Source organism: Portunus trituberculatus, chromosome 43 (genome assembly GCF_017591435.1).
Source record: "Portunus trituberculatus isolate SZX2019 chromosome 43, ASM1759143v1, whole genome shotgun sequence".
In the NCBI taxonomy this organism is placed as follows: Eukaryota; Metazoa; Arthropoda; class Malacostraca; order Decapoda; family Portunidae; genus Portunus; species Portunus trituberculatus.
The window spans coordinates 25,921,462-25,940,431 of NC_059297.1; the positions used below are offsets into that span (position 1 = coordinate 25,921,462).

The window sequence follows — 18,970 nt, forward strand, 5'->3', positions numbered from 1 at the left end:
TGTTATTTTAAAGTGCAAAAATATAATGAAATTTGTTTCATAACTTCAAATTATTATCAATTAAAAACTCTTAACCTGTTTCATGGCCATCAATTTTCAGTTACCTTGTATGGTGTTTAGTTTGTACATACATATACCTCTTAAGAAAGTGTTTAGAATGCATATACAAAGATGTCTCAAATTATGCAAGGGATTTGTTCTTGAAAGGATAGCATATGTGAAGACTGAATAAAGTGAATATGATTACTGAACTAAACTATTCAAGGTTCCAGTGTGTGTGTGCGTGTTTGTTTATATATAAAGGTAACTCGATTTACGCACGTTTGATTTACGTGTTTTTGTTATAACGCGACCGAAAAAATATTATACTTAATTCAATTTGCGCAGTCGGTTTGCTTATACGCGATTTGGCCCAACCGCATTTTCAAACTGAGCGCCAGACGCAATTTCAAACTGCGCTGGGAAGTTACGCAGCTAGCCGATAGATGGGAGCTCCGCTCTTCTCATGCCTCATTTGCAGTCTGCCAGCACTGAGTACAGACGGAACCATAGTTCATGTAATATGGACAACTTGATTTTCTCAATATGGCACTGTGTTCAAGTGCAGCACTGCATATACAAGTAAATTTATGACCTGAAACATACTTTAAGCCAAGAATATATGTATGAATATATTCACTATTCTGAAATATCATTAGGATTCACAGAATATGTACTTACCTAGTGCAATACAATGACATGGATGAAATGTAACTATTCAATCTAAAATGCATGGTGAACTAGTCCAAGACTAAAATGAAAACACTAGCTTATACAAAGTAAAACTGAATTGGAATTTTGCCATTACTATTCAATGAATAATGGAGAGAGAGAGAGAGAGAGAGAGAGAGAGAGAGAGAGAGAGAGAGAGAGAGAGAGAGAGAGAGAGAGAGAGAGAGAGAGAGAGAGAGAGAGAGAGAGACTCAATATGAGCATTTACGTATACACAAATGCAAAAATAAAGCTATAATGTGTAAAAGTACTTCCCATTGATTTTCTTTCATATGCTTTTAAGGTACATCAACATAATAAAACTGCAAGAACATCATGGAGTGACATAGAAACTGAAAATGTTCATGCAACTGGTTATATAGAACCATGTATATAAATAACTATCTACCAGCCTTGTTCACTTATTTTATGATCCTTAGCTTTACTAAGACACCTAACAAATCATTACTTCATTCTGGTTTACCACTTACTCAAATCTCAAAAGACTACAGCATCACAAGTTGCATGAGAGTTAGCAATTCACCATGCATCACAGCACAGTAAAACACAGGATTTAGAGGCCAACAAAAGTTTCAGATCTTTTGGAAACTTCCTGCTAACAATAAAATGCTAATCAAAAACTCAATTATTAAAACCCTTCATGCAAAGCCATGTAATTATAATTAAGAAAAAAAAAAAGTTTATATGATGCAAAGCCAAGAATAAATCTATATTATTATGTTAGGCACGCACGCACGCACGCACACACACACACACACATATATATATATATATATATATATATATATATATATATATATATATATATATATATATATATATATTGTATATTCAATAAATGTCATCTACAAAGGAGATCTAATATCTTCCCTTAGTCTGTTTGATGAGAGCATACTATCAAATTCAGTTTGTATAAAGACACCCAAACTTACATATGACAGTAATACAACGTTCTGCCAATGACTGATCTTTGGCCTTTTGGGAGATCTGAACATAAGCTCCACTTTCTTCTTTTATCTGCTTGATGTAAGTGCCACCCTTACCAATGATCATGCCTGCAGTGCTATTGGGGACCAAAATCTTCACCTGCAGGGAATGAGCACTTCTTGAAATCTGATGAAGGTAGATGAATTGTACTTAATGGAAACATTTTGCTTTTCTCATAAAAGCAAAGAAAATAATCATACATGTAAGTCACAATACAGCAACATAAAAAGCTTAGCCAAACATATACAGATTTAAGAATAAAGTTCACTTAATACTTAGAAAAGCATAAATCATTGTCTAAACCACTATGACAAATAATTGTATATATAAAAAACAAATAAAAAAACAAAGAATAAATCACTAGAAAATACAGTGGTACCTTGATTTAATTACTTCTTAGAGACTTCTTTGATATTCCTGACTGGATATTTAGTACTGGCGAGAGTAAACAAGCAAGTTATGTGGAGGACTGGAAGAGTACAGAGCAGTTAATCAAGACTGAACACCATATGTGACAAAGTATGTCTTCTTGAGAAATAGATACTATCAGTCTGCATGAGCTTAAGGCCTTCTTAAAATACCCAGGAAAAGTTATAAAGCTGTGGCATGTAAATACAGGAAGAATGTTTAGGTAAACCATCGTATGGAGAATCTCAAGACAAAAAAAAAAAAAAAAAAAAAAAAAAAAAAACTATATTGAGATCTTTAATGCAATATGAAGAATCCTACATATTTGTAGGTCTGCTTTAGTTTGCAGATTACTGACAAGGCAGGAATAAACTTGAAAATGAAATATTTAAGAAGATATGATAATGGGAAACTAACAGTGAATGAAAGAATGAACAAAGTAATAGAATGACTTAATTTAGAATGTTATGAGGATGGCAAAACTTTGTGATGATGCAGGGCAAGGACTTTGAGTGACTACCATTTGGATAATATGTTTATCTGTGGTGAATAATAGGGAGTGTTGATAATTATTATTCTAAGAGCTTTGCATGGCAGTCTAATGAAATACATAATTGTGCAAGAAATCATGTGTGCAAATGACTCCAGAAGAGCAGCAGCTGACAATATGATAAGCTTGAGAGGGAGTATCAGTATGTGATATGTATGTCAAGCTCTCCAACTTTCCCACCCTCCCAGTACCAGTACAGTAAATGCTTATGTATCTGGATTAAACCAGCCAAGACCCTTTTGGATACGCAGTTTCCAGATATGAAGAAATTTCTTTCCCTGACTCTTTACGACTGAAAAATAGCCAAAATACAATAACATGAGTAAGTAGACTATCATTTCAATTATGTTACTTTAATCCTAAGTGATATTCATGATTCTATTACTCCACATGGTCTCGGTTCAAGCTGATCCTAAAACTTTAAGGAGGGAAAAGCCCAAGACATAAGAGACATACATTTATCAGGCACATATCATTCATTTCTCAAAGATGCATCAACCATTTCTGACACACAATGCTATTCAACCAAAAATGATTATCTATAACAGGCATTCTATAACACGGAGTATAATTCATTGTTTAAAAAAGATATGATGTGATAAATGAATAAGTCTTCCTGCTGATGCAGCCATAGCCTAAGCAGACTAAGGTTGTATGGGTGAAGAAGGGCCCTTGGCAACTAATTACACATATGAATGCACATTTAGTGTTTGTACTTTCCCATCACAGTTAATCCCTAGCCTTTAACCTTTCTGACTTTTCCATTATTTCAGATTAGGGCAGGACAAGCCTTGTATTCTTCTACATCCAAAGAAATTACTTATTTATTTAAAAATTCTCTCTTCTCTTCCTGAAACAGCTTAAAAAAAAAAAAAACAGGTGTTCTGTGTTGCCTTCAATAATGTAGTGGATCCTCTGACAACAAAAATCTCTGAATCCTAATGCTAAACATATACTTATCAATTGTGAACACATATTTTCCTCCAAAAACAAAATTGTCATCCTAGTATGACTGTCACCTTATCTTCTCAGCTGCTCTCCTCTGATCACCTCATACCTGTACACATATTAAACCATATATCTATCACTTTAATCTATCATCAGAATCCCCTAAAGTAGAGATGTCTCTGGTGTTTTGTCTATGCTAACTAGAGGGAGCTGAGGAGTTATTATTCTGATATTCCTTGGAATGACTAATGCTTCTGTGTAAAGACATGTCTCTGTATGCTGAGCACATGAGGCAATAGTGTCTGGCATGAAGGTGTGCATTCCTCACTTTCTCACCCTATATATTCCAAGCCCTGATTCAACATAACATAAGGAAAAACACAGGAAGCTACAAAAAGCTGCAAGAAGCCATCAGGCCTACATATGGCAGTATTGAGAATACAAAATTCTACTGTATAGATAAGCTCTGTGGTAGAGAAGTCCCCCCTGCCTTCCTCCCTATCTGCAAGAACATCCCTCCCCACTCTGGAATTGGAGCATTCTTTACAAATTTCTTTTTGAGTTTCTTCTTTTCCTTTTTTTTTTTTTTATCAAAATTGCTACAAAAACTTTTAATTATTTTGTGTAAATCTCAAGTGTAAAATCTATTAAAAATATAATGCTGATATTTGTCTTTTGCTTTGTGAATCTTTGTTTAAATAGATATCTTATTGGCAGAGAAGATATACCAGAAGTATTTCAAATGAGAGAAAAAATAAAGAAGTTTTGAGGCACATGACAGGGAGAAGCAGAGGTATGTGACATGTCTGCTTTTAGCAAGACTAACAAGGCAAGTCACATCACTGTATTTTTCTTATACATCTTCTGCAAGAGAAAGTCTCTTTTGTCTTGATAATTTAGAGCTTTATTATAATTGTGGCATACCAACAGCAAACTAGGCTGCAGCAGCTATTAATGAGTGGGTGGGAGGGTGAGCAAGTTGAAACATTGATTTAACTAAACACAGATAACAGTAGATCTGGATTTGACACGAAAATCGCCGCGCTGCAGTAACGTACCCAAAGCCGGAGAACGGACTTTAAATTTCAAACCTCGAAATCTCAGCTCCTAGCCAACATGAATCTATGAAGATCACTGTGAAGCAAGCTAACTGTGTTTAATTCAATGTCTGAAAGCGATATCTAAATCCATACAACCGTGTCATTGTACCGCTCAGTTATACGAGTCAAACTCGAGAATTTATATAGTACCAGGTGGATGTTTAAATACAACTTTAAGCTTACAGCTGTATTTCAAACACAAAATGCAAATTTTGTATCACTTATAAATTACTTTACATGATTTTGGCTGTCCACTTGCTCATCTCTTCTTCACACCTGTGAGTTTACGCCTCTTGTCATCACTCTGTGACCGTGTGTTACCTCCTGTGGCGACACCAGGTTTGCGCTTGGCGTGGACATCACTGTTGGTGTCTTACTATCCCACCCCTTATATATGTCACAGATGTTGCACTAGCGTACTCTATATAATTTCATTAACAAAATGCAACTTTTTTTTTTTTTTTAGGAAGACTATTTACAAAGCGCGGAGACGGGCTTTATTTTTTTTACATCATTAACGCGAAGAAATATATCGCAGTAGTTACTATCAGTCACTGCCTAGGCATTGTTTCCTACCATTCTAGTCACTATTAATCATTCATCGGTTTGTTGCAGTCACGTTAGTAATCAGGTGAGTTTAACACTTAACAGCACTCCACAGTACACTTCCACGTCACAGTGATGTCAATAACATGTCACTGTTCTTCACCAGTGTCACTATCTTTTCCTAAACTGACTATCTATATGGCACCAGATGTCTTAACTGCAGTCACTGCCACCAGTTGCATGCATCTCGGATTACGTCCCAGTTACAGCCTCTCACTCTGCCATTTTGTGTGACCTCTCATTATATTTCACTGTAGTGTTGCCAACATTGAGGGCTGGTTATATATACAGGCAACAATGGTAAATGGTTAATTTTTGAGTTTCAAAAAGTGAAATAAATGCTGCCTATCATTATTCATAATTAATGGTGACATCCAAGGCACATGCCCTGCTTGACCCATCATTGATATGATAAGCCACTGGATGTGGATCAATGAAAACAGACTGTGGAATACAAGTGTGGTCACAAAAAAGACAATCTAATACAGGCAACCCCTGCTTAACAAAGAGGTTACGTTCCTAAAAAAACCTTCATTAAGCGAACCGATTATAATAAGTTTAACCCCTGACTTGAACTTCCGTTGAGAGTAAACAAAGCGAGAGTGCATCATAGTACAGTGAAAGGTTTAATGAAAGTAAAAATTATGAAGTTAAACATTTAGGCAGTTTAATTTAAGACTAAATCATTATAATGGACACTAATGTATGTATGTAAGTAACTTTATAATGTTGATGATCTTAAATTTATGAAGGGAGGGAGAGTGGAGCGGGAAATACGCTAGCTGGCAAGCTGTGGAATGTAAACAAAGGGCACATCATTGTACCGCATACAAAACTTATGTACCATATTTCCACAAGGTTTTCCATTTTATCCATTACAGAGTCACGAGTTCAGGTGGTTCTTTTAGCTTACACCAGCCTTCTTAATAGAGTCTGCTGACTTGAAAATATTAGACACAATAGATGGAGTCAAGATGGTGGGAAGCAATGCTATTAGTTTTCTCGCTTCTCGTGTCTGTGAATAATATCCAGCTTCACTTCCAGAGTAAGAGACTTCCTGGTCTTCTTAGCAATGCTAGGCGACATTGCAGGGCGTTTTGGTGGTAAGTTGAGAGAAGGAATAATATACTTTCTAAAATATCACATACCTTGACTTCCCTCTTTACAAACACCAAAATCTTTCATTTCCATTTTTCATCTCACACACATTCAGAGGAAATTGCCACTCTGAAGTTCTCTTTTACTCTTTGCTAAAATGCAATTTTCTGTAAACACATCTCACTTCTGTTCCAACATTGGAACTCTCTTTTAAGTCCTTCCTGTGCTACCAGGATGCCACTTCTATACAATATGCTCACATAAATATCATCTAACATTGGGTCAGTTTGCCTCAAAGTCATAGTCTCTGGTAAGGGACTCAAACCAGTTGCAGGTAAGTCTATATTGTAGGGTAGTGTAATTCACTACACAAGGAAGGAGAATGCCATTGCTCTCCTTGCCACTCAAGCTGGGCGCACACCGAGACGCAGGCAACACAAGCAACGCAGCACAGAGCAGGGAAGAAAACTGTATCTCACTATCTTAAATATAAGCACGCACATTGTCACACAGGACAGCACAGCACAGGGGCAGACCTGGTTTGACCTGCATCATGCACTGTTTGAAACACAGTTTTCTGTGCACGTGCGGCACAGGAAGTAATGGCCTCTCACTCAGTAATCCACCTGAATGTCATCCACTGAGGAACTTATTGAGACTGTCTGCTAATACCAAGTCCTTTATGATACAACCCACCTTGATTACATGAAAGGGTTTTATGAAGATGAGATATGGGTTTAGATTCTATCCACTCAACAGTTTAAAGAATGTGAGTATATTGTTGTAGAGTAAGATATGTTGAAGTAGCACAAATATATGACTGAGATAATAATCAAGCATTCTTGAATTCATTTTCTGAGTCAGATTCTGAGCTGAGGTTTCTCAGGTAAGCATGAGCAACAGCCATGACCACAGAATCTGCATAGGATGACAGACTGCTTCTCAATGTGCACACAACTCCTCTGCTGTCCTTCCCTACCCTGCCTTATATCTCAATGTTCACTCAGACTCACAGTGATACCAACTTAGTAACAGACTTGTACTCATGTACTAAGCAATTCTGCAATTCTATCTCTTTACCTACAGCAGGAAAAGTCACTCCTGCTTACACTATTAGAAAGCTACTGTTTATGAATTGCATTTTGTAATGAAGCACACAGCTTTGAACCTAAATAACATGCGAGTGTGTGAACACTAACTGGTGAAGATGAAGTCTGGATGGAATGAAATACAAGTGATATAAGATATGAACAGTGAGAGTTCATCAGCTGCATTTAAACAACGGTTTGGCATGGTTTACGTACTGCACTGGTAATTCAAAGATAATATTATAATTTAATAATGCTGTTATGACAGTCATAACAGCAGTGAGCATTCATCATGTGCATAAACAATGTGGTCTGTTAATAATTATTACTGTACTACACCATTTTCTGTTCATTATTTTCTTGATGTTTCATAATCCATTATGTATTTCCTACCTTCAGTTAGCAAGAAAAAAAAAATTAATCAGAATATATCCAGTTTTATTTTGGGAGAGCATGTCTCACTCAGGTTGGAACCTAAGTAATCTTCTCTTTACTTTCATTTAAACCCTAGTGTGAGGCAAAAGCCTCATATAAATAATGATAAGATCACAATATTCTTCTCCATATTTTCAGTTGTTCAATATTTCACTAGCCACTGTCATACTAGCTTTCCTTCTATCACTATTCCTCCATTTCTCTCATTACTATAGCATGTTGGTCAATAACATCAAACATTTCCCACTATATCAGCACCCATCACATCCTTCACAATCTCTCATCCACAGTTACATTATGAATCAGCCTCCACTATTCACCACTTTCACCCTTTCTCCATGTGTACCTAAAGATAATTCAATGCTGGAAAAAGGTATTTCCCAAGAACACTTTTTTTTCTGCAGGAAAGTTCAATACTTATTTTCCACTTTTATGTACTGCATCTACTCTCTATTTTTCAACTATACCTGCTAACACATTACTTTCAACCTCTCCATTCATATCCCTAACAGTATTTTCCTTCATGTCATTTCCTTGAGGCACTCATTCACATTCCCAAATTTCATCTAATCTCTTTCACTTGCATTCACAGAATTATACACGTGTAAAAACCTATGTCTATCTAACTATCCATGTTTCGCTCTTCCCACATTATCTAGATACCTGCCATTTTTGTCTCTCTCTCCTCTTCTATAATATAGGGGATATAACAGATGTACATCCTTTTCCTCTATCCTTGCTTCTCTCATCCACCACACCATGCTACTCTTCCTACTCACTTTAACACCTCGCTTTTGAATTCAATAATTTGCAAACCTTTCCCGTCACAATGAAAACAACAATTTCCCATCTTTTCTCTTATCTGTGGGTTGAAGGCAGTCATTTTGGGGGACCAGAACTTAACTAAATACTGCTTAGTGCCTCATTCAAGCTCAGGCTGGCACTGACTTGCCAGCATTCATAAACAGTTCAGAGTTTTCATATCAATATTTTTCAATAAAAAGTCAAAATTTAAGTCTTCAAATAACACAGTTTAGAACACTTCCTAACACCTTTGTTTGTGCTGAGCTATGTAATTTAATATTTTTTTGTCTAACATTTAGAAAAACCATGAAAGCTTCATCTGGCTTCACTGAGATCATTCTGCCAATTAACATTCCCTTCTTGTATACCATTGTGCCACATAACCAAAGTGTAAGCAGAATATAATGTTAGTCCATGAGGATAGTATTGCCTTTATTCTAAATGATGCTAGGCAAGTGTAATAGCTTGTTGCCTATGTTCTGCAACCATAAAGATGATCCCACTAAATGACAGATAATTCATGGACAGATCCATTACCTCTGTTTTCTATATATCTTAATTCACTGAATTCTGGCATAAAGTAAATGCAATTCTTTTTATCAATCAGTGATAGACCATTTTAAAAAGTATATAATTGTGCTTAGGATAGCAAATGAATTAAGATCCTCTTATAGCTATACATATATCTCCAGAAAATGCATATTTATTTAACTATTCATATAAAAGCATAACTAATTCCACTTTAATTTGCAGTTTTCTTACAACTAAGTGTTACTGATACCACCAACTTAAAAGAATTACTTAGCTAATGAAAAATAAACTTTAATCTTAAGAATATTGCCTGTCTAATGTTGATGTTTACATAACTGAATACTTTCAGTTTTATTAATGGCAATAAAGCTAAGATGCTTAATGACTATAATTACCACTTAAAATTGTAAATTACCTGCTTCTCTCTTTCAGCTGTCATCTTGTTATCAAAATCAATGGCTGGTTTTGCATTTGGGTCTGGTTTTTCTTTAATTTTTTCCATAATGAATGACAGCACTGTGCAGATGGCATCTACGTTGCCAGTGATTAGACATACTCGCTCTGATGTGCCTGGATGAGGATAGAAAAAATGCCATCATCAATATTCTGTATACAATATGCACATGTAGCTAGTTTTCCCTGGAAAAAAGTAATTACCATTCAGTATATCAAAGTTAAGAAAATGAATAACACACACACACACACACACACACACACATACACGAGAGAAGAATATGACATCCGAAGCACAAGATCGCATAGTAAAAAGCTGAGAAAAGGAAGATGTCTGAGAGATATTAAAAAATATAGTTTCCCGCAGAGATGTATTGAGACGTGGAACAGTTTAAATGAAGAAGTGGTGTCTGCAACGAGTGTGCATACTTTTAAAGTAAGATTGGATAAGTGTAGATATGGAGACGGGGCCACACGAGCATAAAGCCCAGGCCCTGTAAAACTACAACTAGGTAAATACACACACACACACACACACACACACACACACACACACACACACACACACACACACACACATACGGGCCACACGAGCATAAAGCCCAGGCCCTGTAAAACTACAACTAGGTAAATACATACACACACACTTCCAGAAATTAACTATACAGTAAGGCCCCGCACTTGGCAAATCTCAGCTTGGCAAAATTCACTTTTGGCGGTAGGATGGCCACGGACCACCGAGTGCACGCTTGGTGATTTGAATTCAAACTTGGCAGTCACCTGGTGGTCCGCAGTGAACCATGCGGCTACCCGGTGACATCATACCTCCCTCTTAACCTATCAGAATGTAGTGTGAGAGTCCCCTTCAGCCATTTTGTTTGTGCTACCCTCTGTTCTGCCAGCGTGGGAAAATTTCTGGCGATTTACCGCCAACATGGCCTCTACCAGCGCAACAGGAGGTACCAGTAGGATAAGGACAATGGTGGTGGCAGCAAGGACGAAAGTGGGCAAGAGAAACGGGTGAAAAAAAAGGGAGTACAGACGAGGAAAGCATCACAAATAGTATAGTGTGAATGAAAAGGAGAAAAGCTCAAAAGATGGTATTTTAGGGGTCAAAAGAGGGACTTTGGCAATGACCAAAGACTGACTGACAGGCATTATTAAGCAATTCATATAGTGTAAAGAATTCATGCTTGGCGAAATTCGCCTTTGGCGGTAGTTTCGCCAGACTATTTAATTCGTCAAGTGCAGGGGCTTTCTGTAGAGAAGGGAGGGAGGGGGAGGGAGGGAGAGAGAAAAAAAAACAGCAATCTTTTTTTTTCTTTTTTTTACTATTCCAGAGAGAGAGAGAGAGAGAGAGAGAGAGAGAGAGAGAGAGAGAGAGAGAGAGAGAGAGAGAGAGAGAGAGAGAGAGAGAGAGAGAGAGAAAAATTTTTTTTTTTTTTTACTATTCCAGAAGTGATTATGTTTCACCAGGGTTTGTGTTGTGTAATTAAGGGGATCAGTATATACAGGATATCCTAAGCTGAAGTCAGTCTAGGTCATAAGCATCTTGTACATATTTAATGCTTTGTTTTGTGATAAAAAAAAAATGGTCTGTCTAAACATTTGACAATGTGTTGCAATGAATGATATGATTCATACAAAACAAGACCTGGACAAAGTCAATTAGCCTATGTATGGGGATGAACTTTACTTGAATGTAAAAGAATTCTTAACTTTAAAAGAAAATTTATCAAATGATACACTAATTTTTGTTCATTAAATTCCAAGAATGGCTGAAAAGCATTCATGTGTATCAGTTTGGGATTTGTGTGGTCACTGCTGGACAACATCTTTCTGTGTTGCTCCAATCATCTTAGCTGGCAAAAAAAAAAAAAAAAAAAAAAAAGGAATAAATTCTTCCCCACAACAAAGCAAGTGCCTCACAACAGAATGAATTCCTGTTCTTTTCTGAAATTCACAAACCACCCTTTACTTGCTTTAAAACAACAGAATGAATTCCAGTTCTTTTCTTGAAATTCACAAACCACCCTTTACTTGCTTTAAAATCATCATTGGAGTCAGATGCAGCATCAGAAATAAGATCATGATCCAGCAGCCTAGCCTTTGCACAAATTATGGCCTCTGACAACGAATCACCAGCCATCTGCCTTTGGTTTATCCAATCAATAATTTTTCCATTTCTTTCACTGCCGCAGGTCTCTTAAATTAAATTGCCTTTTCGCAACAATCGCAAACTAGCTCTTTTAATGAGCTGTCGTCTTCAGTATTGTGGCTACTGTATATCTACCCATACAGTACTCAGCTGCAAGATCGACTTGAAAAATTCAGGTTTAGGAAAGAAATGGGAAGAAACTGGTTTTCAAAGAGTGGTTGATGAATGTAACGGTCTCAGTGGTCATGTAGTCAGGGCTGAGTCAATAGGGAGCTTTAAAAGAAGGTTAGATAAGTTCATGGGTGGGGAAGATAGATGGAATTAGGTAGCTTAAACACACAGGGACTGCTTCCTATAGGCCTGGCGGCCTCTTGCAGCTTCCTTCTTTACTTATGTTTTTATGCCACAGTATAGGATACAAGGTGAAAAGACAAAAAAAATTATCCACGCACAGTGCAGGTTAGCGCCAGACTAAGAAGTGGGGTTTCATATATATACATTTATATTCACAAAACAACATTTCTCTTAGCTTTTTACAAGCTTTACCACCAAGGATTGTTTTGTGATGCATAACGTGAAATCTTGCATGGAACACTGAAAACAAAGCAGATGATGATACCAAATGCTTCTTCTTCTACTTCTTCTTGTGACCCTCTTTAGCTTGTGTGTTACTTTCGCCAAAATATCTGTGTTCCGCCCCTCTATACTTTCGTTCAGTGCCACAGAGTCAAGGTGATCCTCGTGGCATGCTTGTGATCAGCGATCACCACTAGTTGCCTGCTGGTCACCCAGCCAGTCTTCCCCATAATGGAACGAGCTCAGAGCTCATACTGACCAATCTTCAGTTAGGACTGAGACCACATCACACACAACACAGCACACACTGAGATGGTGAGGCCACAATCCCACGAGTTACATCCTGTACCTATTTACTGCTAGGTGAACAGGAGCTACACATTAAGAGGCTTGCCCATTTGCATCACTGCTCTCGGGATTCAAACCCGAGCCTTCTTGGTTGTGAGCCGAGCATGCTAACCACTACATGATGTCATCGAGTTAATCTGTGTTAAATCAAATAATTCATGTTATCTAATTGCATCTCCTTAAAAATCAAGTCACATTAAATCTAAATCGCATTATTCAATCTTGTGTTAATCATGTTGACTCTACTTTATATACATGTAAAAATATATATACATATATATATATATATATATATATATATATATATATATATATATATATATATATATATATATATATATATATATATATATATATATATATATATATATATATATATATATATATATATATATATATATATATATATATATATATATATATATATATATATATATATATATATATATATATATATATATATATATATATATATATATATATATATATATATATATATATATATATATATATATATATATATATATATATATATATATATATATATACGTAAAACAATATAAATAAAAAGAAAATATCAGCACTTTTTTGCCAATAGTATTTCTATGAAAAAAAAAAGCTTACTCATCTTTTGATCCATAGCTAAAATAATAATAAAAAAAAAAAAAAAATTGTTATAAAAACCTTTTCACCTTTAAAATTTCTTTTCCAATGATATGTAATGATGAAAAATAACCAAACACACATTGTTAAATTACCTAATGATTCATTTTGGCAACATTTTTTACTTGAGTGGATATGTCAGGGAAAATTATCTTGATGCTGCCAAGGCTAAACTCCAGCACTGAAGACTGTGTTGCTACACACGCACAATCTTCTGCAATGAATGAGTGAATAACACTTTGTATTCCCCATCAAGTCTTCTTTCTAATTATAGTATCTGGAAGTCTCAATGTGCCACAGAGTTAAGGAGACAAGAGCAAATTATAAAGAAGACACTATGGTTGGAAGCATGACACTTACCTCCCAATCCCATGCATCCAATTCCTCCACCTCTCCATGGCTAGAAAATGTGTAAACCACACTCTCTTTAAACAAGAAAGACTATAATATACAGTCCCTCCACATTCCAATCCTACTGCCGTCTCACAAAGGTATTGAATAAGTAGCTGAGCAGGAGTATGTAATACTACAGGTGGTTATCATGATAAATTATAAGTTAATATTGTGCTACCAGTTATCCTGGTGGGTGTTAACACGATAAATCATAACATTTAATATTGTGCTACCGGTTAGCCAGATGGGTGTTATCACGATAAATCATAACATTTAATATTGTGCTACCAGTTATCCAATGATTATTTTGTTCATGTTATCTATCTATCGGCATTGTCAATACATTTGGTTTAAAATTTCATGCATGCAAAACTGCTTAACCCTCTCATGCACCACAGTTTCAATAAGTTTTCTTTGCTACTCATTTCAAACATCTGGTCTTTCACTAGTCAAGGCACTTTTCTTGAGAGCACTGAAAAAATATTGTTTCTCAGCTCCTTTCTTTCCCCCAAATCTGTATTTATCATCATATATATGTTTGTTGTAACTTTTCATTAATCATGGGGACCGTTTAATTAGGTTTTAAAAATTGAAAATAAAGAGGTACGTGGGTAATATTTTTTTGACTGATAGATGACTATTACACGATGTTAGTTTAGTAGTTACAAGCGAATCAAAACATAAATAACTGCATGAAAAATGAAGAAAATAAAAAATTTTGAAAAGAACATTTTTCCTTTAAACTTTGTCACCGGAGGGCAGATTTCAACTCTGCCGGTACATATATGAAGTATGTGGTGTAACAAAACTTTCCATGTCCTAGAATTTTGAATTTTTTTATTTTGATGGCCATTATGAATTTCTATTTTTTTTCCTTATAAAATTACATTGCAGCACAGAAAATTAATTTTTCCAAATTCTATGAGATGGAAATGTAGCAGCTTCATTGAGCTTCAAAATGATACCTCAAAATTGAAAATCCGTTGAGAAATGTAGGAAAAGATACGATTTGAATGATAAGAAAAGTGGAAACTGAGAAAAAGGCAAAAACCCGAGATGTCATTTTCATCCTGTATAACACCGTACATTTATTTGGATTGGATATTTCGTGCTCATACACCACCATGTGCATCATATATTTTTTAGTCATGTTTAGAAAATTCTGTAAGATCTACATGGCACCTGGCCGCATTAGTTGCTCGAAGGCGAGGGTGTCTCCCATCCGTGCATGGTCGGTACAACTTGTAATTTCCCCTTGCACCGTTTGTTTAGATATTGTAAGGCAAAAAAAAGCAGGTAAAATAGGCTGGACTGTAGCTTGCAAGGCATGAAATAACAGGCAAGATACTCAATAGATCCTCCTCCCATCGCAGTCACATGGACACTGAAATGGAAGGGGAGAGGGTGTGTTCCTGTGTATGCCATAGTACTGAGTTGCCAGCGCCCACCTTTCCTTACCAAAGAAACCACTTTTCATGGCTTTTTTTTCGTGCTTATTACCATCATTTATGATACAGAGAGTGGAGGGGGCAGGGGGCAGAAGCCCCGGGCTGCGGTGGGCATGGCAGGGCCCCTTTAAAGTTTAAATACTCCACGTATTTTAGCATATTTCCCAAAAATACTCCATCACTACGTTGCCATATGTTCGGGGATGCTCTAGTGGTGTCTTGGGGATTTTTTTTTTTTGAGATTTTTTGGTGCCACAGCCACCGGATGGTCTCCCTAATAAAGAAATAATAATAGTAATTCATAGGACCATTTATGAACAAGGAATAAAGTGTGCATAAATATTTTTCTACTTATGTCAAGTTCCTACCTTCACAACTAAATTTTTTGCATAAACTTTTGAAGGCAGATGTATCTATAATAGAATTTTATTAGGCTTTTCATGATACCTCCAAATTTCTAAATGGACAATTAGCACCATGAAATATTGCAAATGAAGTCCACCAGGAAGAGAAGTACAACTCCTGTCCTGTCATGCCTTCCATGCTGTCCCATTCCATGCCTTTATTTCTTTTTGGATCTAAGTCTTTATCATTCTCATCACTTTCTCTTGCCAAGCGGGGAATAATTTCTTTTGTTTTATTTTCACCACTACACACTTTCAATGTCTGAGTACAAGACATGATAATATTCCTTAAGCTTCAGGGGCCTCCATGCCATTGCATAACATTAATATCCTTATGTAATACACAAAATATAATACATTATTGCCCATAAAGGGAATAGAATACAAATTACATCCAATCTAATCATGGCATTGCACTATATAACACTATTCTTACAGTTATGCAGTGGGTCAGATGGGGGCACAAAAGCCCACAAGTGAGATGTGTAGATTGACTGATGAATGATTGGAAACTCTGTTTTCTCAATCACGCTCAAATCAGTGCACGCAGTGTTACCAATTAGTATTTCTGAGAGGATGAGGGAATCTACTCTCAAACAAAAATTACACAATTGGAGAGAGAGAGAGAGAGAGAGAGAGAGAGAGAGAGAGAGAGAGAGAGAGAGAGAGAGAGAGAGAATAAAAAGCCCACTTAGAATACCAGTTTCCATGTAGCTCCAACAGAGTTAGGAAGAGGAAAGGATAAAGGTCTTGAAATCTCCCTCTTAAATGAGGTCCAGTCATAGGGAGATGGAAATACAGATGCAGGTAGGGAGTTCCCAAGTTTACCAGAGAAAGATATGAATGATTGAGAGTACTGGTTGCATTAGAAAGGTAGAACAAATATAGCTGAGAGGAAGAAAATCTTCTGCAGTGAGGCTGTTGGAGGAGGGGAGGCATGCAGTTAGCAAGATCAAGATCAGAAGAGCAGCTGGCATGAAAATAGCAGTAGAAGATAGCAAGAGATGCAACATAGTAGCAACGAGAAAGAGGCTGAAGACAGTCAGTTAGAGAAAAGAGGAGTTGATGAGACAAAAGGTTTAAATAACAGTCAGTTAGAGAGGAGGAGTTGATGAGACAAAAAGGTTTAAATAACTATCTAAAAGTAATGTTTTTTGTTCAAATTGATGCCAATAACAGTGCATTTTGGCACAAAAGATTTTAACACTCTATTAGTCACTATAAGTGAGAGCATTCATGAGTTTCTACCCTATCAGACTTTTATCAATATGTATAGCAAGTGATTGAGTATGAGCAGGCAATACATGTGGCCTTGAGGTCTAAGTGTGGGATGGAGTGGGCAGAGAATCAGAACTGTCCCAATCATTCTCACTGTGTTTGGACATGGTGAGAGCAGGACAGACTTACTAGCTCACAGGTAGCATTATCAATGACAGAACTATAAAATTTATAAAAAGCAGCTAAATTCAGCGTGTATATTGCAAAGCAGTTATAACTAGCTCTCGTCCTTTTAAAAATTATGGAAACCAAATATCCAAACTTTCCTACATTTTAGTTGACAGATCCAGCTCTTTGGACCCAAAATTATTTTGGCTATCACATCCTGCTACAGATAATCTCTTTTGCTACATTTCATCTCTGACGGTCATTGCAAATGAAAAGAAAAAGTATACGCAGAAACATAGTAGTGCCTGATCCTTCATCACTATCACTGGCTGACAACTTATTCTTTTTCATCATTATCACTCACCAATTATATTCAGTAAATTTTCTGCTTCCTCATCTATCTAGGCCTCACGAAAAAAGCTGAAGTTCTCGAAAGGAATACAATGAAAACAATACCTCCAGCTGGTTAAAATAAACCACTGATATATGAACTACAAGGATCACAATAGTGAATTTTGATGGAACAAATTTTCAACTGTATATAAACAACTTTTAATCGAGTTACAGTGTATGCATTACTGTATGCCTATTTACAATAAACACTCTAATTCAAGCTTGTATGATAAGAATTGTATAATTACTAATCTGTTTCTGATCACTTGAAATTTCTTATACTCTCTCATAATCCAAAATGCCAAGAGTATAACCAGAAGCAGTCTTTGACACATGATGCCCAATGGCTTCTTAAATCTAATACAATCCTAGGCTAGGTTCCCCATTAAATAAGAGACAAAGGAACAAATGGACATGAAAATTTCAATAAAAGAAGATTTCAAATAGTAATCATACACACAATGACAATTATTGTAAACCCTCCCTTTTTGACAAGTATTTTCAACACCAAACTGTGGAAAGATAAATTCCACACATTTTCTAAAAGACTTACACTTCAATGCAATAATCTAATATAATGTAAAACACCACTTACATAAATAAAATAATAATGCATTAGTTAGTATACACTCAAAAATATTACTGCTACAGTGAGGTCTAGACTTTCACACATTAATAAGTATGTCAGTGCACAAGGAGCCAAATAGGATCCAGCAGAAACATACATGGTAAAAACAGTGAATATAGGTAGTACCTACCATTTATCTGTATATCTAGTTATTTCAACACTGGTTCATTTACTAGTGCCACTCACTTGATTCATGCAGGTACAGCTGTACTAAACACACACAGGGATACCAACATGAGTAGTGTGTCATCACTGGATCCATCCATGGTGTCAGTAAATGTTTGTATCATGTTCAGTGTGTAATGATAGATTATTGAGTGTGTTTACATTACATCTAATACCATAAATAAGGAACTTACCAGGATAAAAGTCATTGGCTTTGGACATCTTCACCCTGGCAGTAGTGTCCTTCTGCAACTGTGCAATGGTTTCTCCTCCTTTGCCAATAATGGCGCCTGCGGCCACACTAGGAACCAGGATCTTGAGGTGATATGTCCCCTCACTCTGCATGTCTGAAAAAGATGAAATATCTGCCGCTAAATGATATAAAGCATAATTGAATTCATCAAAACAATTATCAATAAATAGTATAACAGAAAGAAATGCATCAACATAATCTGCACAAATATGTTATAAAAGTTATCCTTGTTGTATATATGAACTACAATATTAATCCAAAGTAACATACTAGTTTATCAAGCAAAAAAAAAAAAAAAGATATTCCTTTTAATGCTAATATTTACAAGATTGCAGTTCAATCATTCCCAGCAAGAAACTGGAATTTAACCTGCCTC

The 18,970-nt window shown here is 36.0% G+C and overlaps 1 protein-coding gene across 6 annotated transcripts in view; it reads right to left on the minus strand.

The window, feature by feature from the left end:
* The window catches only part of LOC123518470 (RNA-binding protein Nova-1-like), a 43,089-nt gene that overhangs the window by 18,930 nt on the left and 5,189 nt on the right, over positions 1–18,970 (minus strand). For 3 of the 6 annotated variants that reach the window (XR_006678806.1, XM_045279312.1, XM_045279309.1), the window contains exons 2-4: positions 18,536–18,706; positions 9,742–9,896; positions 1,704–1,884 (exon numbers count right to left, since the gene is read on the minus strand). Coding sequence is in view for 5 of the 6 variants with exons in the window: in XM_045279312.1 (XP_045135247.1) it covers positions 1,704–1,884; positions 9,742–9,896; positions 18,536–18,706 (507 nt within the window). In the remaining variant the exon portion in view is untranslated. The remainder of the gene's footprint in view (positions 1–1,703; positions 1,885–9,741; positions 9,897–18,535; positions 18,707–18,970) is intronic. The other 3 variants (XM_045279313.1, XM_045279310.1, XM_045279311.1) reach the window with 2 other exon arrangements.